Raw genomic sequence first — 21475 nt, 5'->3', positions numbered from 1 at the left:
CTAGCACAACAGAAATAGATCCAAAGCCCTGTTTTAGCTCTTCCCCCCCCCCCCCCCCAGAGAACAGACTAGAGATCCCCATCAAAGGAATAGGGGTGATGTGCACACCCACTCGCTGACAGAGATCCAAGTCAGCCCCTTCATTCAGGAGCCATCACCTCAGTCGACCCTACATCAAGGATGACCAGAGCAAAGCCCAGTTATGTCTGGGATGGGGGAGGGTCCCTAGGTCTGTGTACTCAGATCCCCAACCCCCATGGCACAAGCCCAGCAGTGTCTGAGGAGGATAGGACAGTATGTTTCCAAATGTCCTAACACCCTGACCTGCTCATGGCTCTACCCACTCCCAGTCACGGCCACCAACGAGACATATTCACCACAAAATCATTAATAAAACAGATTTTACTTCCACCTCCAAGGAAACAGTAAGGAAAGGAGCAAGGGCAGTGCGTGCAGGCTCTGTGCCGGCTTCATGGCAGGACAGAGGAAGCTAATTCAAATCCATGGCCCAGAGCATGAGGGGCACATGACCACTGTCTATTGGGCTGTGCACAGTGCACCAAGACCCTGCGGTGGACAGAGCTTTCTCAGTGGTCAGCCCCGGAATTGGGTGCCCCTCTGAGCTAAGGCCTCTCTCTGCAGTTGGGTACCCCACTAAGGAAAGTTCGAGAAGGAGGGGCTCTTCCTTGCACCACTGGCCCCATGCTGCGGTGGAGCAGGAAAGTGCCAGTGCCCCTCTGTCCCCCAACCTCTGCCGTGTCAGTCACAGACTTTAGACTCTTCCTGAATCTTCTCCGGAAAGAGGCAGGGATGCTCATCACACCCCCTTTGGGAGCGGGGCTCAGGGCTAGGTCCAATCTTTTGCCTGCATGGACTCAGAGGCTCCCCTGAGTCCCCGGAGCAGGCAGAGGGAGCCCAGTCCCTGGATCTCGCCGCGACACAGCGGGCATGTGGCTGTCTCCCTGAAGACCCGCCAGGCACAGTGGCTGCAGAAGTGCGGGTGGCCGCAAGGAACCAGGAAGGTGTCCGCAGTGTGGTGGAAGCAGATGGTGCAGTCCTCTGCGGTTGCATCTAGAGGGTGACAGCACAGATGAGTGACACGTGGCCTGGTGACCAAGACAAAATCCAGCAGAGGAAATGGTGCCTTTAAGTTTCAAGAACATTCGCTGGGAGAAAATGCTCACAATGAAATCAAGTCAGGGAAAGTAAGAAGAGAATCAGCAACATAACTAACATCTTGCAAATATGATTTAGGGAAAAGTGGAAAGATAGAACCAGACGGATAGCACAGTGGGTAAGGCGCTTGCCTTGCACTCCGCCAAGTCAGATTTGATTCCTGGTATCTTATCAAGTTCCCCGAGCACTGCCAGGAGTGATTCTGAGTACAGAGTCAGGAGTAAGTCCTGAGCATAACTGGGTGTGGACCAAAAACCAAAACCGAAACAGAAAAGGGAAAAAATGGAAAGGAATCCCCATGTGTGACTACAGACTGGGTTGGGAAACCTTCAAGCAGAGAGGAAGGGTGATTTTTTTTCTCTTTCTTACTGTCTTCTTTTGGGGTGGTTAGGGGAAGGGGGTAGAACAAGGCACTCCCAGCAGTGTTCAGAGGATACTCCTGGCTCTATGTTTAGGGATCACTCTTGGTGGTGCTCGGGGGACCATATAGAGGTGCCAGGGATTGAATCTGGGTCGGCCCCCATGCAAGGCAAGTGCTCTACCCGCTGTACTATCGCTCTAGCCCCTGGATAGCTTCTTAAAGGCAAGAACAGAATGAAACCTGTTGAGGAATATGCTCTTGCAACTTATGAAGTGAGCGAACATTCTAGAAGGCAGATTTTAGGGTACTTTGAGCTGTTCAGATGTCAGGAAGGGTCTTTGGGCCTGAGTCAGTGGGAGCCCCAGCATGACTTGAAAAGACTTTACTGAGCTCCCAGGGCCCGTGTCCACTAGCTGCCCTGGGACTGGAGTCTCCAGGAAGTCCCGGAGGCTGGGGAAGCCCCTCACCTTCAGGAGCTTGAGGAGAGTCACCTTCCACGAGCTGAGGCCTGGGTGTTGGGATGACGTTGGCTGTAGAATCTAAGACAGAGACAAAGACACTCAGGCCTGTCCAGGGCAAACCAAGTCCGGCCCCCACCCAGGGACAGTATCCATCATCTCTTCTATCTAGAGCTCTCCACTGCCCGTAGGGTCTGTCCTGGCCATTCCTCCCCAAGCTGAACCAGCAGAGAATCTCTGCACCAGCCCTTCCTCCATGCCACAGTGGCTGCCCGCCAACTCAGCAGCATTACCCGCCATTTTACCTAAAAGCCCATCAGAAGCCCCCAGGGTCAGGGAGACAGGGGCTTGTGACCCCTCAGGACAGCACATCAGAAGTGGCTCAGCACAGTGGTAACAGTGATTTTGAAAACAGGTATTTCTAGGGCCTGGACAGCTCCTACAAGGCCAGGGGCCACCAACACCAGCACAGCTGCAGAGGGGTTCCTTTAGGGACTTGCTCTCACATACATCCTCTCCCCAGCTGGAGGGATGGGTCTTATTTCTGCTCTCCCTGTGGGAATGTCTGGCCTCTCTTCTGCTCCTCTAACTCCTGCTCATGTCCCTTGTTCCCTAGTGAACTCCCCACCCCCAAAGTTCTTTACTTTTTTGTATTTTTGGGTCACATCCAGCGATGCTCCAGGGTTACTCCTGGCTCATGCACTCAGGAATTACTCCTGGAGGGGCTTGGAGGACCATATGGGATGCTGGGAATCGAACGCGGGTCAGCCTTGTGTAAGGCAAACTCCCCACCCATTGTGCTATCTCTCCAGCCCCCAAAGTTCTTGCTTTGTGTTAGCCCTTTAGCAGATGTAGTGGAACTGATTGTACATCCTCATCATTCTTAGGGATCAGGTTGCCATCGGTACTCCAGTACCAATGTTTCTGTCGGGTACTGGGCACGAGATGATGATGATGATGGAGAAACAGACCGAGTAGTAGTGAAGGCACGTTCTCCCAAAGGCACCAGGTTGGGGCTGCCAAGACTCTTTTCTTTTTGCTTTTTGGGGTCACACCCGGCGATGCACAGGGTTTATTCCTGGCTCTACACTCAGGAATTACCCGTGGGATGCTGGGAATCGAACCCGGGTCGGCAGCGTGCAAGGCAAACGCCCTACCCGCTGTGCTATCAACTCTGACCTCGCTCCGCCTCCCACAGGATTCAGGGAGTGTGCCGAGTCTCAGCCCCTTGCCTCACCCAGTAACTCGATGGCCTTGGTGGTCCCGTACACGTCCATCACGGCCCAGAGCGGGGCGCCCATGCGCAGGTCTTTGCGCAGCAGGAGCGGGGGACCCGAGTTGACGTTGGCGAAGAGCCAGCCGCGGTGGTTCACCCAGAAGCTGACCACGTTCCCGACGCGCACGCAGTTCTCGGGCAGCAGCGCGGCCCACGTCGGGCTCTGCTGCTCCAGGTCGGGGCACACGAAGGGCGGCAGGCAGGGCGCCGACACGCGCGCGGGGTCCAGGCGCGTGAAGCCCACGCGGAGGCCGCCCTGCCAGCGGCCCTCGTTGCGCAGCACGCGCAGCGCCACCCGCTCGCGGGGCCGCACCGGCCGCTGGCTGAACACGATGCCGTCGTGGAACGTGGCGCGCCTGCCCGCCACGCGCCGCCCCGCGTCCAGGAGCACCTGGGCGCCCTTGGCCTCGGCGTGGAAGCAGAGCGTCTCCGGGAGCGCCTCGGCGTCTGCGGGAAAGCGGGAGGAGAGGGGCTGAGTGCGCGCCCGCCCAGACCCCCGGACCCCTTAGAAAGGAGGGAGACTTCTGCAGCCCCAGCCCCAGGGGCCGCCGGTCCCCCACCCCACCCCTGCACCGAAGGCTCGACTCCCTGCCTGGACGCTCCCACGGCCCCGCAAAGCCTTCCCAGCCGCCCCGCAAGAGCTCTGGGACCCGCGCCGCCCTGCAGGGGAGCGCAGAGGCTCAGTGCGCGCCAAGCAACCGCTGGCCCAGGGAGGCAGGGGAGGGGCAAAGGGAACCCTGGGCACCTGTCTGTCCACGTGCTCCTCGGGGTTGAGGCCCAGCGGACAGAGACCTGCCCTCATCCTGCAGGCTGCCTCCCCAGGCCCCTGCGCCTGCCTTTGGGGTCACTCACTGTGGCTCTAATGGGCTGCAGCCTTCTATACACTCTGACCCAGGCCGCCTGGTGTCACCCCACCCCCTTGGGGAGCAGCTGGCATGTAGGTCTATCATCCTGTCCCCCGTGGGATTTCAGAAGGCCCTGACCCAACAGTTCTCCAGGGACACTTTTTTTTTTTGTCCACACCCAGTGGTGCTTGGAATTATAGGAGTATGAGTTAGTGGTCTGAGTTAGGATTGGTACATGCAAGGCAAGTGCCCAACCCCTGTACTATCCCTCCAGTCCCAGACACTCTGGGTGGGGGGTGGAGGGAGCAGCATCCCATAGTGCTAAGGCCACGTGGTGCCGGGATAGAACCCAGACCCTGGTCCTCTGAGCCATGTGCCTGGCCCAGCAGTCACTCTTGCCAGGCCCATTCGCAGATGGAATCTGCAGCTGGATCTACGAAGTGACTGACCCGGTGTCACCCCACCTCCCTCTGCTCCAGCTGTGTGCCGGGCTGGACAATCACCCCCGGCTGCTGGGGACTTTAGGAAGCATGGTCTGGCCTCTGGATCTCAGCCCCAGCATGTGGGGCCCAGAGAATCTCGGCACCAAGGTTTCCGGAATCAAGGGGAGCGAGGTCAGCTCCCTGACCCACACCCCATGGCTGTGCCCCTCAGCTGCCAGCAGGCTTCCCTCTGTGCCCCGCCCCAAAGCCTCCAGCTCCCCATCTTCTCTTCCCAACGCATCTGAGGTTAGGGCGGAGGACAAGGAAACTGCAGCTGGAAGATTATAGCAGCCGCACAGGTGTGGAGGTGGGGGTCACCTTACCTCCTCGCCCTGTCTGCCTCCAAGGAACCCAGAGTGTCTGGGATCCAAAACCAGCATCCACAACATCACTGCTGGGGTCAGTCCCTCTGCTGGGCTCTGGGTGCCAGCGGAGTGTAGGACTCCGCAGGCCATAGGGGCTGCAGCCTCTCTGCCTAAGAGGTTTCTGGGTCTAAGGGATGCACTGCTATGGGGTATGGAGCACCACAGGGATGTCTCACAGGTTGTCATCGTGTGCTCTGTCCACCAGTAGGGGGCGTCACAAGGCTCTAGTCCGAATGAGGAAACGAAGTTGATGGGGAAAAGACTTGCCCAGGGTTGCACAGCCTGATTTGGCAAAGCTGGGTCCCCTTAACTTCCAAACTCCATCCAGTTTCCGACCAACAGTCCTCCTTCTGCACAGCAGAGCCTGGAGGTCATTCCCCTGGATCCCACACCACTTCCTTTCACTGTGGAGTCCCCGCCTCTGCTACAGTTTTGTACCGTACCTACAGGCAATCAGCAGCTGGCAGCCTCGCCTGTGACAGAGTCATCAGGGGGCATCAACCTGTCCCACTCTGCACCCCGCTTCCCCAGGGACCCGGCTCAGGTCTGCCACTCACCAGCCTGGGAGCAGAACTGGGTGTCCATCAGCCCAGGTCCTGAGGGCCAGGTCTTCAGGTCCAGAAGGAGTTGTCCTGAGAACAGATTTCCAGCAGGGAGTCCCCTTGTGGACTGGGATTACATTACGCGGGGTTGATGATTAAATACATGTTTCGATCACAATTTCCAGGGAATTTCCTGTTAATTTCTCCTGGCTGCTGCAGTCCTGTCCCAGCTGCTGAGCTAAGGGGGTCAGGGCCAGAGAGGGTCTGGGAGCAGCAACGGGCAGCTTCTCCCTTCCTGCCGCCTGAGCGCTCATGTGGAGCAGGGTAGCTGCCGAAGCACACTCAGTCCTGATGCCCAGCCCTGCCCCCACAACCTGGGGTGGGGCGCAGCATTGGGGACTTTTATCAGTTCCCCCAGATGATTCCAAAGTACAGCCATGATAGGGCCTCCCTGCCCCAGACCCTAGCACACAGCAGGTGCAGAAGCAGACACTTTTTATTATTATTATTATTATATGTAATGAATCACCGTGAGGTACAGTTACAGACTTATACACTTTCGTGCTTACATTTCAGTCATATAATGATCAAGTACCCATCCTTCCACCAGTGCCCATTCTCCACCACCAATGGTCCCAGTATCCCTCCCACCACCCCCCAGCCCCTCCTACCTCTGTGGCAGGCATATTCTCTTTCTCTCTCTCTCTCTTGCGCGCTCTCTCTCTCTCTCTCTCTCTCTCTCTCTCTCTCTCTCTCTCTCTCTCTCTCTCCCTCTCTCTCCTTTTGGATGTTATGGCTTGCAATACAGGTACTAAATGGCCATCATGTTCAGTCTGTAGTCTACTTCCAGCACACATCTCCCATCCTGAATGAGCCTTCCAAGCATCATTTACTTGGTGGTCCCTTCTCTATCTGAGCTGCCTCTTCCCGCAGCATGTGAGGCTGGCTTCCAAGCCGTGGACGAATACTCCTGGCCCTTGTCTCTACTATCCTTGGGTGTTAGTCTCCCATTATGTTACTTTATATTACACAAATGAGTGCAGTCTTTCTATGTCTGTCTGTCTGTCTGTCTGTCTGTCTGTCTCTCTCTCTCTCTCTCTGACTCATTTCACTTAGCACGATACTCTCCATGTGAATCCACTTATATGCAAATTTCATGACTTCATACTTTCTAAACAGCTGCATAGTATTCCACTGTGCAGATGTACCAGAGTTTAAACAGTCATCTGTTCTTGGGCAGAAGCAGTTTTGCTGTAGTGAGTTAAACTGAATCTGTTGCTTCCTGTGCTGGGCCCCAGCCCTTGGCTTTTCCCCTCGGAGAGACAAAGGGCCAAGTGGAGAGCTGCTGGCATTCCAGCCTGGCGTTTCCAAAACACACCACAGGCCCTTCGGTAGGGTGCAAAGGATGGGGGCCCGCTCGGACCTACTGACTGGTGTGTCAACCCAGGGCCAGGCGGTGCCTGCCAAGTTCCCAGACCCTGAGGGCAAAGTGATGAGAAGTCAGCAGCAAGTATAGCACATGCAAAGGGGACGGTTCAGCTGGCCCAGCCTTGGGGGGTCCAGGCCAGGGCACCCCCTGGACTTTGGGTAGTACTGAGGCCCAAAGATGCTCCGTCCTCACTCCATACCCCCCACCTCCTCCTCCCAAGATCTTACAGCTCAAGCTGCCTTGAATGGTGCCCAGGGGCTAGAGTCAAGAGCATCTTGCTGATAAACCAACTACATTCCAAAAAAAAAAAAAAAAAAAAATGCTAAGAATGGAGTCTAGAGAAATCCAGCAGGGAAACCTTCAGACAGTGATTGAGGCGCCCCCTTCTGACTATTTTCAGCAGCACGGGGCAAATGAAGCTGCAAGTCCATACTGCTGGGTGGGTCCAGGCGTGTCCCAGTTGCAAAGGTTTTGGAGACCTCTGCACCTCCTCCCTGCACCCTGCAGAGGCCCACATCCCTCCCTCCCCAGCTCCCCTCTCTCACAGCCAGTTCTCCTGATACCTCATCATTAAAAAAGATGTTCCATGGTCCAGAGATGCCAGAAATGTCCCAAGAAGGGATTGGAGCCTTTCTTTCCCTTTCCGACCTTCAAGATGTCTAAGCGAGGACGCAGTGGGTCCTCCAGGGCCAAGTTCCGGATCTCCTTGGGTTTGCCGGTCGAAGCCGTGATCAACTGTATGGACAACACAGCAGCTAAAAATCTGCACATTGGGGCTGGAGCGATAGCACAGCAGTAGGGCATTTGCCTTGCACGCAGACAACATGGCCAACACAGGTTCGATTCCCAGCATCCCATATGGTCCCCCAAGCACCGCCAGGAGTAATTTCTGAGTGCATGAGCCAGGAGTAACCCCTGAGCATCGCCGGGTGTGACTCAAAAAGCAAAAAAAAAAATCTGTACATCATCTCTGTGAAGGAGATCAAGGGACAGCTGAACAGACTGCCCGCCGCTGGTGTGGGTGACAGGATGATGGCCACGGTCAAGAAAGGCAAACCTGAGCTCTGGAAGAGGTACATCCAGCAGTGGTAATATGACAATGAAAGTCATATCAGAGAAAAGATGGCATCTTTCTTTATTTTGAAGACAATGTGGGGATCATAGTGAACGATAAAGGTGAAATGATAGGTTCTGCCATCACTGGACCAGTTGCAAAGGAATGTGCAGACTTATGGCCCAGGATTGCTTCCAATGCCGGCAGCATTGCATGATTTTTTAGTGTATTTGTTAAAAAGAACCCATTAAAAGTACTTGCTTCCAGCATGGGGGTAAGGAGATGTGACTCAATAGATTTCATCTGTTATAAAAATAAAAAATTGCTCCTCAAAAAAAAAAAAGAAGGGAGGGGGTATGGTGCCGCTAGCAGGTCAATCTGTACCTGTGAGGTGAGTGCATCAGCAGCCTGATGGCACCTTCAGACTTCCAAATACCCCAAAATTGCTGCTGTGCCTTTGGCCAGAGCCCAAAAACCTGGGGCAAAATTTACCAAGGAAGTAAATGGCCAAAAGTTAGGTATGTGGGAAACACACCCACAAACCAACTCCGGCTCAGCTATAAAATTGGAGGCATGGCCTCTCGGGTTCCTGATTGAACTGCTTAATGGCCATGATCCCAGAGACTCAGAAACAAATCTCGAAAAAGAGCGACTTTTGGCAGAAATGCGTCCCGTCCCTGCAGTAGGTTACTGGTGCTGGGCCAACCCAGAGGGGAATAGGTTTCGTGCCTTGGCCTGTTCCCCCTGGTGGCCCAGTGGCTGCCATCCTTCAGAGGCCACTGGACAGTCAGGTTTGGGCCCCCAGTGACGAGACATCTTGGGCCTCACGGGATGGGGGTGGAGCCAGTCAAACAGACCCCAAGTCATCGCCCACGAATGGTCTCTCTGGCTCCTGATCAAGCTGCTTAACGGCCTTGATCCCAGAGACTCAGAAACAAATCTCAAAACCCAGCGGCTTTTGGCAGAAATGTGTCCAGACCCCTCAGTAGGTTACTGTTGCCGGGCCACCCCAGGGGGGATCCCTCTGCCTGCTCCCACTTGGCAGCTTGGTGGCCATCATCCTCCAGTGGCCATTGGACATTCAGGTCTGGGCCTGCAGTGACAAAACTTGCTGGGCCTCACGGGATAGGGGTGGAGCCGGGCCTGTCCTCCCCACCCCAACAAGACCCCAAGTCATTGCCCACGAATGGAATCTCTGGCTCCTGATCAAGCTGCTTAACGGCCATGATCCCAGAGACTCAGAAGCAAATCTCGAAACCCAGCAGCTTTTGGCGGAAATCCGTCCAGATTTAAGTTTTAAAATTTCGGAATTTTGAAATCACATGGCCCTACCGCAGCCATGTGACATCATATGTTATTCATAACCAGCAATAGAACACAAATTATCTACTGTTGTCTTTTCAGCAGATCTGAGTGTTGGGATAAAATCTCAAATAATAATGGTGGGTCTGGTGTCGAAATATTGAATGTGATCAAAGTAGAGAGAGAGTAATGTGGAAATTGTCTGCCCCACAGGTAGGGGGAGGGTGTGGGATGTGGGTATACTGGGGTTGTTGGGGGTGGAGAATGGGCACTGGTGAAGGGATGGGTGTTTCATTGTATGACCAAGACTTAGACCTGAAAGCTTTGTAACTGCTCTCCCGGTAATTCAATAAAAAAAATTATTAAAAAATGAAAAAAAAAAGTAAGGTGGAGCTCATGCACAATTCAATCAGCTAATCAGTGGCTGAATAAATAGCAGTACTCCTACAAAAAAGGGGGGGGGGGGGTTGGAGAGTGCTTCAGACCCCACCAGGCAGAGGAGGAAGTTGAGGGCCTGCCCAGGGATGGTGTCCCCAAAAGAAATGGGAGACCATGGAGAACAAGCCTGATCTGGGACACAAAAGCTGTGGCCACCTTCTGTGGACTCCCTGGGGGCTCCTCCATACACTCCCCTGGGTCAACCACTCCAGGCACCAGGCACCAGGCCCATCCAGCTGTGCTCAGAGCAGGCATCAGCGAGGGTTCCTCAGTGCCAAGCATGGAGGCGGGGTCTTTAAATATCACCATGGGGCAGGATATGGGGGGGGGGGGGGACCATAGTACAGCAGGCAGCATATTCAATCCCTGGAACCCCATGTGGTTCCCCAAATATTGCCAGGAGTAGTCCCTGAGTTGTAGAGCCAGAAGTAACCCCTGACTACTGCTGGATCTGCCCCTCTCAAAAAAAAGCTTATCATTCAGGGTCAAAGAGATAGTGCAGATGGTAGGACACTTTCCTTTGCATGCAGACAACCCAGGGTCAAACCCCTGGTACCACATATGGTTCCCAAGCACCCCCTGGAGTGATGCCTGAGAACAGAGTCAGGAGTTAGCTTTCAGCACCACCAGATGTGGCAAAAAGTAAAAAAAAAAAATAGGGCTGGAGCAATAGCACAGCAGTAGGGCGTTTGCCTTGCACGCAGCCAACATGGCCGACACAGGTTCGATTCCCAGCATCCCGTATGGTCCCCCGAGCACCGAGAGGAGCAATTCCTGAGTGCATGAGCCAGAAGCAACCCCTGAGCATCGCCGAGTGTGACCCAAAAAGCAAAATAAATAAATAAATAAATAAATTAAAAAAATAAAAAAATAAAATAAAACTTTCCACCCAGGATGAGAGACATAGTTCAGCAGGGGAAGACACTTTCCTCACATGCAGGCCATCCAGGTTTGATCCCTGATACCCCATATGGTCCCCTGAGCCCCACCAGGAATGATCTCTGAGCACAGAGCCAGAAGTAAGTCCTGAGCACTGCCGGATGTGGCCCCAAAACAAAGCAGAACCAAAAAAAAAAAAAAATCCCATCCAGCTGCCAGGAGATAAGACAGTGGTCAGGGCACATGCTAAGCTTGTGGGATCAATTCCCAGCACATGACAACATGACATCCCCTAGCATCATAGGGTGCATCCCTGGAGACCCCATCACTGCGGTCATAGGCCAGGTCATGCCCCACTCCACAGGGCTGACTGCTGCATCCTCAGGCCCTTGAGCTGAATGACTGTCCTAGCTAGTCCAGAATTGCTGGTGGGGCTCCTGGGCCTCCTTGGCTCCACTTGGGAAACCTCCCCCTGCCCTGCCAAAATAAATGTAAAATAAATTTTAAAAAAACTTCTCATCCGGTAAAACAAAATCATTTAGGGCCAGAGAAATCGCTCAACGGAGCAAAGACGTGCTTTGCGTGCAGGAGGCCAGGGTTCCGGCCCTGGCAATGCTTGCTCTCCCACACCTCAAGCTCTCCCAGCTTCTGAGACGCTCCAGGTTTAGTCCAAAAACAAAAAAAAGCAAGAAAATTCCCTTCTGGGACTGGGCAGATGACTGAGAGGATTGAAGGATGTACATGCAGGGCTCCCAGGTTCGATCCCTGGAACCTCATGGTCCCCCAGAACCTCCAGGAAAATAAAACTCGAATTTGAGTACATCATACCCCAGCAATTCCATGCCAACAGACTTTCGTGCAGCTGGTAACAAAGACCTACATCAAGCTCAGAGCAGGGGCCCAAAGAGAGAGTGCAGGAGGCAAGGCTCTTGCCTTGCATGTAGCTGACCTGGGTTCTGTCCCTGGGAACTGTGTGATCCTCCAAGCACTGCCAGGAATGAGCACAGAGCTGGCAGTAGCTCCCAAGCAATACTTATGTCGCCCCAACTCTCCATCCCCAATAAAGTTCAGAGTAGAAGGGCCTGAGAAATAGTACAGCAGGTAGGGCACTTGTCTTGCACATAGCGGACCTGGATTCAACCAATCCCTAGCACCCCATTTGGTCCCTCAAACCCCAGCAGGAGGGTCTGGAGCGATAGCACTGTGGGTAGGGTGTTTGCCTTGCACGTGACCAACCCCAGGTTCTATTCCCAGCATCCCATATGGTCCCCCAAGCACCACCAGGAGTAATTCCTGAGTGCATGAGCCAGAAGTAACCCCTGTGCATCGCCGGGTACGACCCCAAAAGGAAAAAGAAAACCAACAGGAGTGAGCCCTGAGCACAGAGCCAGAAGTACACCCAGAAGAGCACCGCCAGGCACGTCCCCCAAACAAATACAAAAAGCTCAGGACAGAGTTCCTAATGACAGTTTTGGACCAGAAACATCCCGAATGTCCTTGGTGCTGCTCAGACCCCACTTCGAGAATGAAGAACTTGTGGTCAGCTGTGGTTTGTGTGGCAAAACTACTCTTGAGTTCAGTTCTCTTTGCCTACTGCTGTCCACACAGGTGTTGGCCTCCAGAGCCTCCCGTAAGGGGCCTATCTCAGGGCCTGCCGCCCAGGGAGTGCCTCCACCCTCACAACAGCAGGAAAATAGCCCATTCACCTGTTGTGAAGTCACACATATGTTCCCTAGTTTTTGGTGGACTGTCAGGTTGATGTAAGAGAAGACCCTGCGCTCCATGCTCTGCACGTGAAGCTGGAAAACAGACAAAACTAAGTTGTGAGGTGAGAAGCTAGTTGAGTGCTCACCTTTGAGGGGCAAATAACTGGGAGACGGTCTGAGGTTGGGGCGTTCTGGGTAGCTGGGAATGTCCTCTATCCAGAATGGGTGGTGTCTATACACAAAGAAAGTTTCATCCATCTGACTCTCATTTCTTTAATTTTTCTTTTCGAGTCACACCTGGCTATGCTCAGGAGTTACTCCTGGCTCTGTGCTCAGGGACCTTATGGGATGCCAGGGACAAAACTGGTCTGCAAGGCAAACACCCTGCCCACTGTACTATTGCTCTGACCCCAGTGACCCTCAGATTATATCAGCTACATGGGTGGGAGCGATAGTACAACAGGTAGGGCATTTGTCCTGCACATCACCAACCTGGGTTTGATTCCCGGCATCCCATGTGGTCCCCCAAGCACTGCCAGGAGTGACCCCTGAGTGCAGAGTCAGGAATAAGCCCTGAGCACAGCTTTGTGTGGTTGAAAACCAAAAATATGTATTTTTACATCTTTAGCCGTATGTTGGCTCAACTCCCTTTCAGCCTTAACGCTGCTCCAGAGCGATGGAGCCGCCAGCAATCCCCCACAGAAAGCTACCCTAAAAGCCAGACGACCTGGCTAGCACTGCCACCTGGTGGAGGAAAGCAGAACTGGCTGTGCAGGCCGTCCTGGAAGCAGCAGGGACCAACCACAAAGGCTCCCTCCCAGCTAGTGTCCCTGCACTCACTCTCCTCCCTGCCCACTTACCTCCTGACCACGAGCCCCCTGATCACTCTGTGTATTCCGCAAATTCTCATGCCGGACCATCACCTTGAGTCTTGGGAGCCAGAGGGCTGAGGAGGCTTTGGGCCTTCGTCGGAAGGAAAATAGAGACTGCTGCAAGATTGAGGAAGAACCGAGTGATGCAGAGTGGTGGGCTCCAGACAGATGCTGAGTGCAGGGGAGGAGCCCTGCTAGGTGGGATGAGTGGGAGCAGCCAGGAGGAGGTGCTGCTGGGTGATGGGGGGGATCAGGGATGGGACACAAGCCAGTTGCAAGCCAGGCTGGGGTCCATGGGACTGAGGGCCCTGGGAGTCCCAATCACAACTCAGGAGACAGTGCTGGGGGGCCTAGCGGTGCCCAGGGACCCCCGAGGAGGGATGTTGGGGTTCTAGGTTTTGAACCAGAGGCATCTTCTGACCCCTCCAGAGTTACTAGGGAAGGAGGATGATGGACACAAGGTCCAAGGTCCAGACCCTTGAACGGGGACCTCAGCACGTTAATAGCCACAAGCCCTGGGGACAGTCAACTGTCCTTTCTGAGTTCTGCTTTCTCATCCTCAGAGTGAGCATGAAGAGGCCTCCACGGAGGGCTGCGTGGAGAGTGGGTGAGTGTGCGGGCCCTGTCTGCCCAGAGCGTAACAGTTCAGTGCCATCCTTTTTTTTTTATAGTTCTATGTTTTTATTTTTTCTAAACCAATATATAATAAGGCATAAAGTAATATTCTCTGGTCCTTTACACACAGCAACAATACAACAATGCACAATGCAGCAATGAGGTGGGGGCGGGGGAGAGAGAGAGAGAGAGAGAGAGAGAGAGAGAGAGCAAATATCACTAAAATACTTTCAATTAGAATCAGTGAAAATAAAGTCCTGAGTTAACCAGTGAGTTTTTCGGTGCCATTCTTGGCCAGGGCAGTGCCCCTCACCCTGCTGCTGTGGGTGAAGAGGAGGGTCCGCAGGGGTCAGAGCTCCGGGACAGCACCAGACACAGCTCAGAAGCTGTGGCAAGGATGCTAGGAAGGGCCCTGGAAGCTATTCCTAAGGACAGCCCAGCCAGAGGCCGAGGGCAGGGGCAGCCACTGGGACAGACGCACTGTGTCACTGTGTGTGATAGAGGCTCAAAAGAGACATTCATTCTTGGGGCCGGAGAGATAGTATAGTGGGTAGGTTGTTTGGCCTGCATGCCACTGACATACATGGGTTCTATTCCCCGCTTCCTATATGAACTCCTGAGCCCTGCCAGGAGTGATTCCTGAGTGCAGAGCCAGGAGTAAGCTCTGAGCACCACCAGGTGTTGCCCAAACATCAGGGCTGGGGGAAGGAGGGAGTGAGGGAGGTCCATGTCCTTCAAGTACTATCTGGGGAATGGGCTCCTGAGGGCATGTGGGTGGGTGGGTGGGAGCCATTGCTGCAACTGGAATGAGCCTCATTGGCCAGGAAAACAAGTCACTGCCCCCTCCAGGTCCTGCCAGCACAGGAGTAAGAAAGGAGCTTCGTGGGCTCCTCAGAGTTTGTGCCCCTTGTGTTCATCTGTGTCCAGCACCTGTCCTGAGCTCACACCTCAGAGGCTGAGCGAGCCAGGGCTGCCACCTCTCAGTGGCCTTTCTGCCCTCCACTTGAGCTCTGGCGTCATAGGAAAAGAGCCAGTCCGTGCCAAGGGCATCACAGGGCAGCTATTTTCTCTGGCCGTGCCCTATGCACTCGTGGGTTCCTGCCTGCTCCGCACAGCGGGTGCAAATGCTATGGGAGGGGAGGGAATGGGCCTCCTCTTCTGAGCCTGCCTGGTGCCTGCTCCATGTGCACACTGCTGGGAGGTGGGCACTGCTCAGGTGTGGGTGCTGGCATGTGGGCACTGCTCAGGTGTGGGTGCCGGGGCACAGGCACTGCTGGAGTGTGTGCACTGCTATGGTGTGGGCACTGCTGGGGTGTGGGCACTGCTGGGGTATGGGTGCTGGGGTGTGGGCACTGCTCAGGTGAGGGCACTGCTCAGGTGTGGGCACTGCCAGGGTGTCTACCATATGCAGTGCCAGAGATCAAACCATACAAAGTTCCAGGGATCACACCCCATTCAGTGCCTGGGATCAAGCCTGGTCAGCCATGTTCAAGGCAAGTGCCCTACCTGCTGCCCTATCGCCGCAGCCCACCGGAAGTGTTCTTGTTCTCAGGTCCCTCCTTGGTAAGTGGGGAGTCACCTCCGGAGTAGGGACTGCAGCTGGAGTTCACATCTGGGAAACCACGCTGAGTGGATCCCCTGTCAGGATGTGCTAGCCTGCAGCTGAGGTTAGAGGCCTGAGCCCCATTTGCGGGCCTCCAGGGGAACCCACTGCCTCCTCTAATTGCTCCAGGTGGGCCAGACTGTTTGTGAAGCAGCCACAGTTGCCACACCCTGTGCCATGAGACAGGTCCTTGAGCCAGCCAGGCTCAGGGGGAGAAGCTAAGAGTCAGACCCAGGGGCTGGAGTGATAGCACAGCGGGTAGGGCATTTTCCTTGCACATAGCTGACCCAGGTTCGATTCCCAGCATCCCATATGGTCCCCTGAGCACTGCCAGGAGTGATTCCTGAGTGCAGAGCCAGGAGTAACTCCTGAGGATTTCCGGGTGTGACCCAAAAAGAAAAAATAAAGAAAAGAAAAGAAAAAGAAAAAGAATCGGACCTCAGGCCCACTATCTGAAGAGCACATAGAAGCACTCCGGGTCGGCAGGCCAGGGAAGGCTCTGCCAGCGAATGAGGAACTTCACCTGTGTCAGCTTGGCAACCACTGTGTGCCCACACCACCACCAGAAATCAACAGTCTGTGGTGTGAAAACCAAAATGGGGTCCTTGAGAGATAGTACAGCAGATAGGGCAATTTGTCTTGCATGTGACCAACCCAGGCTTGATCCCTGCCATCCCCTGAGCACTGCCAAGAGTGATTCCTGAGCACCCCGGTGTGTCCCCCAAATTTACTCTTTCTTTAGAAAACAGAAAAGTTTATGGGTAAGGCGCGTCTTTTGTCTGTGGCCAACCTGGGTTTGATCCCTGGTATCCCATATGGCCCCCCAAACCCAACTAGGAGGGATTCCTGCTCACAGAGCTAGGAGCACTGCCGGGTATGGTCTCAGAACAAGCAAACAAACAAGAAAGAAAATAGAAAAGTTTATTGGAAAATAGAAGGCAAACCTCCCTGCTGGCAAGGAACTTAGTGTAGGACTAAATTTCTCAATTTTCTTTTCAAATGCTCTTACCTCTTCTTCCCACACACATGCGTCTCTGGCCATCTGCGGACGCTCCTACACCACATGCAGGGACTGTGTGCCCTGAAAGTCCCTGGGATGCAGGAACTGATTTTCGTCAGTCAAGTCAGACTCCCAACACCCACATACTTGGACGTGTATTGCGTGTTCAAATATTATAAAATAGCAAAGCGCAGGCATAAAGAACCCCTGTGTCATCTCACCCAACTTCTGGCTTACCAGAGAAGAGAGAGACATACAGAGAACAGACCATTGCCTGGGGTCCTGGAGCGGCCATGCCAACTGCAGGGGGCGTCAGCCCTCATCCACACGGCCTGGGTCGAACTTCTGTAACAGAAACCCAGAGTAGGTGGCATATCCACATGGGGATCCTTTCAGCTGAAAGACAAGAAATCACAGAGTGGGGATGCTGATCCCATGCCTCCAAGGGCTGCGGTATGTGCCTGGCATGCGCAGAGCCATGAGTTCAATCCCTGGCACTGCAGGAGTGAGCTGGTGCCACCTCCGCCCCCCAGGAAAGAAGCCTGCTGTGGGAAGGGCTCTTGGAGACCTCCTGAGTCCAGCGTCGTTTCAACCCCCTGCTCTCCCCCACCTTGCCAAGTCACCTTCCTCTTCAGTTTCCCCCAGATATGCTCACCTCAGGCTCACTCCACCTTCCAAACAGACATGAAAAGGAGGTGACAAGGGCTGGAGTGATAGTACAGCAGGTAGGGCGTTTGCCTTGCATGCGGCCGACCCGGGTTCTATTCCCAGCATCCCATATGGTCCCCTGAGCACTGCCAGGAGTAATTCCTGAGTGCAAAAGCCAGGAGAAACTCCTGTGCATCGCCGGGTGTGACCCAAAAACAAAAACAAAAAACAAAAAGGAGGTGACAAAGAGGAAGGGGCAGGCTTTCTAGCAGGAAAATCAGGCTCCCCAGGACACCCTGCAGATGCCTGCATTCATCCAGCACTGTCTCCCCAAGCTGCCTCCAGCTGCAAGCGGTGCTCAAAGATACTTTTAAAACTTTTTTTATAAGGTAGTTCACAATATTTGATTACATTTAATATTCAAACACCAGTCCCACCACCATTACACCTTCCCACCACCAAATTTGGGATGTTTTCATCTCAAGCACCCATCTCTGTCCCAAAGCACAACCAAAATAATATATTTTGTATTGTCTGCCCTGCCTGCTTCACCAATCTCCAGCGACCCAGGGATTACCCCCAGAAGCCCCACCCTACCGGTACCAGATAAATACCTCATTGGCAGACTTCCACTACCTCCACTACCTAACCGCCACCACGCTCCAGGCTGCTTCCTGACACATCATAAGACACTTAATACCCATCTTCCAAGATTACCGCACCATATTTGATGGGGTTCAAATATGGTCTGAACCATAGGAACACCTGCAAGGGCAATTAGAGGCCGCCCCAAAAGCCTCTATCCCTCTTGGAGAGCCTGGCAAGCTACTGAGAGTATTTCGCCCGCACGGCAGAGCCTGGCGAACTATCCATAGCATATTCGATATGCCAAAACCAGTAAATACAATGGGTCTCATTCCCCTGACCCTGAAAGAGCACCCAATATGGCAGTGTTAAGGATGAGAAAAGAGAGGCTGATAAAATCTCAAGGCCGAACTAGGCTACCAAAATGAAGAAGGACAAAAATGACTGTCTGTACTTTCAATGCACGTACGCTGGCATTGGATACATCCATCGAGGACCTTATGGTACAAGCACAAAAGATCAAATACGACATCACTGGTCTGACTGAGACAAAAAAGCATCAATCACATCACGCCATTTTTGACTGGAGAAGAACTGTTCCTTGGAACATGAGACAAATGGTATCAGTGTCCTTGTCAACATGAACTTGGCCATGAGCACTGATTCATTCAAATGCCTAACAACCCAAATCAGACGATTACACTGGAATAGATGTGGCTCACTGCTGGCAGTTTCTATCTTCGTTCTCTACGCACCAATATCCAATTATGATGGAGTTCTACATGGAGCACGAGAAGTTCTATAAGAAGAACACACCTTCTACAAAATCATTGTTGGTGATTTTAATGCCAAGATAGAACTGAGAAGATCAGCCAAAGAACTCCACATTGGGACCCATGGCCTAGAATGGAACGAACAGGATGAGAGACTATCTGACTTCATCATGTCAGCCAAAACCATCCATGGTAACTCACACTTCCAGAAGGCTGAATCTAAATGTTGGACATAGGGGTCTTCCAGTGGACGGTTCCACAATGAAATTGACCACATCATATTCAATCGATGGTTTTGGCCTGACCAATGTCCGCTGTTGTCCCAAAATTCCAAACGGGATTGGACCACCGTCTCCTTCGTGCAAAATTCTACTTCACACAGTGGGGAGAAAGGGCTGCAAAGTTTAAGAAGAGAACTCCCAGAAGGACCACCAACTGGGAACTCTTTGGCACTATTGCTGCAACATGGGAAGATGCTGTCATCGACAACATTGACGAGGAATACAATCAATTGGTTCAGCACCTCCATGACTGTTCGAGGAATGCCAAGAGAGAGAGATAGCCACAAAAAGATGCCTGAAAACTCTTGAGCTCATTCGCCAACGTGGCTTGGCACAAGCCTCAGGCAACTGCAAGCAAACATCTGAGCTCGCAAAGCAGTGCAGAGAAGCAATCAAGGAAGACCTCAAAGAGAGAAGAGCAGCAGTGCTGGCAGAAGTGGCAGAAGCTGGGAAAAGCATTTACGATGCCCGCCTGTCTTTCGCCAACTATAAGACCAAGATGACTGCCCTCTGACATCCTGATGGATCTATCACATCGTCCAGAAGGGCAATGGAGAAGATTATCCATGACTTCTATTCAGATCTCTTTGATAGCCACGTCCACCTGCCCACATACCAAATTCCGCAGGATGGATATGTCATTCCCAACGTTCTCCCTTCCGAAATCCGACACGCCATTTCATCGGTAAAGAAGCGAATAGCACCCGGCCCAGACAAGGTCAGACCCGAACACCTGAAGAACCTGCCGTCAGTACTCATCAATACACTGGCTCGGCTCTTCACACACTATCTGTGCGAATGCAAGGTTCTGTCCCAATGGAAAACCAGCAGGACTGTACTACCGTACAAGAAGGGAAACATCCATGACATTGGCAACCATCACCCAATCTGCCTGTTTTCTGTCATCTACAAGCTGTTCACTTGAGTCATCCTGAAGAGGATTGGCAGAACACTAGATGAAGGACAACCATGCGAGCAAGCTGGGTTCCGAAAAGGATTCAGCACAATCAACCATATCCACATGATAACCAAGTTCATTGAGGTTTTTCGGGAGTTCAAGATGCCTCTCTGTCTAACGTTCATTGATTTAAAGAAGGCCTTTGATTCTGTTGAGACAGAAGTGGTCATTGAAGCCCTAGCCAAATAGGGCATTCAAACTCATCATCAGGATCCTCCGTGAGCTGTATTATGGATTCACTACCAGGATCTCACCATTCTACAAGGAAGTGATCATCCATGTCAAGAGAGGGGTTCAGCAGAGTGATACTATTTCACTGAAACTCTTCAGTGCCACCCTCGAGAACCTCATGTGACGACTAGAATGGGAAGGGATAGGAGTGAAGATAGATGGTCAGCAACTACACCACCTCTGCTTCATTGATGACATTGTTCTGATAACACCAAACATTAGCCAAGCAGCACAAATGCTGGCCAACTTTGACCGTGAGTGTGGAAAGGTCAGACTACAGCTGAATCTCATGAAGACAATTTTATGAGAAACGGTCTCATTCCTGATGTTCCATTCACTCTCAATGTAATGAACATCTCCGAATGCAACAGTTATGTGTACCTAGGTCGAGAACTCAACATGATGAATGACCTGGCACCTGAGTTGCACAGGAGAAAGAGAGCGGCTTGGAACACAAGAGCGTTGAAGAAATAGCTAAGAGGACGAAGAACCTCCGGCTCTGGTCACATCTCTTTGATTACACTGTTCTTCCTGCATTAACATACACCTCAGAGACCTGGGCCCTACACAAACAGGATGAGAACACTATTCGGGTCTCCCAAAGAGGAATCAAAAGAGCTATGCTTGGAGTATCACGCTTCACTCAAGTGAGACAAAGGATCCGGAGTTCTGACCTCCATCGATGATCAAGAGTCAGGAAAACTGTCTCATTTGCCAAGGCGTCAAAAATCAGATAGGCTGGACACGTAATGTGATTTGGAGACGATTGCTGGACTAGAGCCATTACCAACTGGTTTCCACAGGACATCAAAAGGTTGCGTGGCTGCCCACCTACAAGATGGTCAGTCTTCTTTGTCAAGACCCTGAATGATCAGTTTGAGGCTCTTCAGACGCCATTGGGCTACACTAGCATGTGACAGGGATGAATGGAAACGTTACCAGTCCCCGCTCCAGTAAATCGATGAGTAACAGAATGTCAAGTGACCAAGTGTCTGCTATGGAGAACCACCGAAAATGCTTACAAATGCTTTCATATAGGAAACAGTGTGAAGTGAAGATTGTTCTATTTATTTATTTATTTTTTAATGAATTACCATGGGGTACAGTTACAGACTTACAAACTTTCGTGCTTAGGTTTCAATCATATAATGATAGAGTACCCATCCCTCCACCAGTGCCCATTCTCCATCACCAATGATCCCAATATCCCTCCCACCGCCCCATCACCCCCACCCCAGGGCATTGCCTTTTGTTCTAGAAGATTGTTCTATTTTGGCAGGGACCATTAAGACATTCTTTAGGATGTTGTTAAAGGTTGAGTGATGTGAGTTTTTGTACATACATATATGAAAATATGTATATATGCATATATACATATATTTCCCTCTATGATTTGTTGCCTACTATCTAAACCCCATCAAATGTGGTGTGGTAATTATGAAGAATGGGTAGGGAATGTCTTATGATGTGTCACGCAGCTGTACTTGTGGCACTTGCGGCCTCTCGGTCTAAGAATATGTTCACTCATGCGTGAGGCTTGGCCCGAGCGTGTGAGGAGCAGCCTTGATCATGGCAGCGGTTGGTTCCTGAAGGTAT

General features: G+C 52.5%; 1 protein-coding gene and 1 pseudogene across 1 annotated transcript; one reads left to right on the top strand and one right to left on the bottom strand.

Annotated features, from left to right (window-relative positions):
- Positions 1–847: 847 nt before the first annotated feature.
- Positions 848–5548, bottom strand: NEURL3 (neuralized E3 ubiquitin protein ligase 3). Its single transcript, XM_056129066.1, has 4 exons — positions 5521–5548; positions 3233–3718; positions 2005–2076; positions 848–1071 (listed from the first exon to the last, which is right to left on the bottom strand). Exons 1-4 carry the CDS (start codon positions 5546–5548, stop codon positions 848–850), a joined length of 810 nt encoding a protein of 269 aa, XP_055985041.1.
- Positions 5549–7589: 2041 nt separating this feature from the next.
- LOC130035643 (60S ribosomal protein L23-like) lies at positions 7590–8307 on the top strand (annotated as a pseudogene).
- Positions 8308–21475: the final 13168 nt, after the last annotated feature.

The sequence above is a fragment of the Sorex fumeus genome, unplaced genomic scaffold, assembly GCF_029834395.1.
Source record: "Sorex fumeus unplaced genomic scaffold, SorFum_2.1 ptg000006l, whole genome shotgun sequence".
NCBI lineage: Eukaryota > Metazoa > Chordata > Mammalia > Eulipotyphla > Soricidae > Sorex > Sorex fumeus.
The sequence above is the reverse complement of the archived record's forward strand: the minus strand, read 5'-3'. Positions and strand labels throughout refer to the sequence as shown.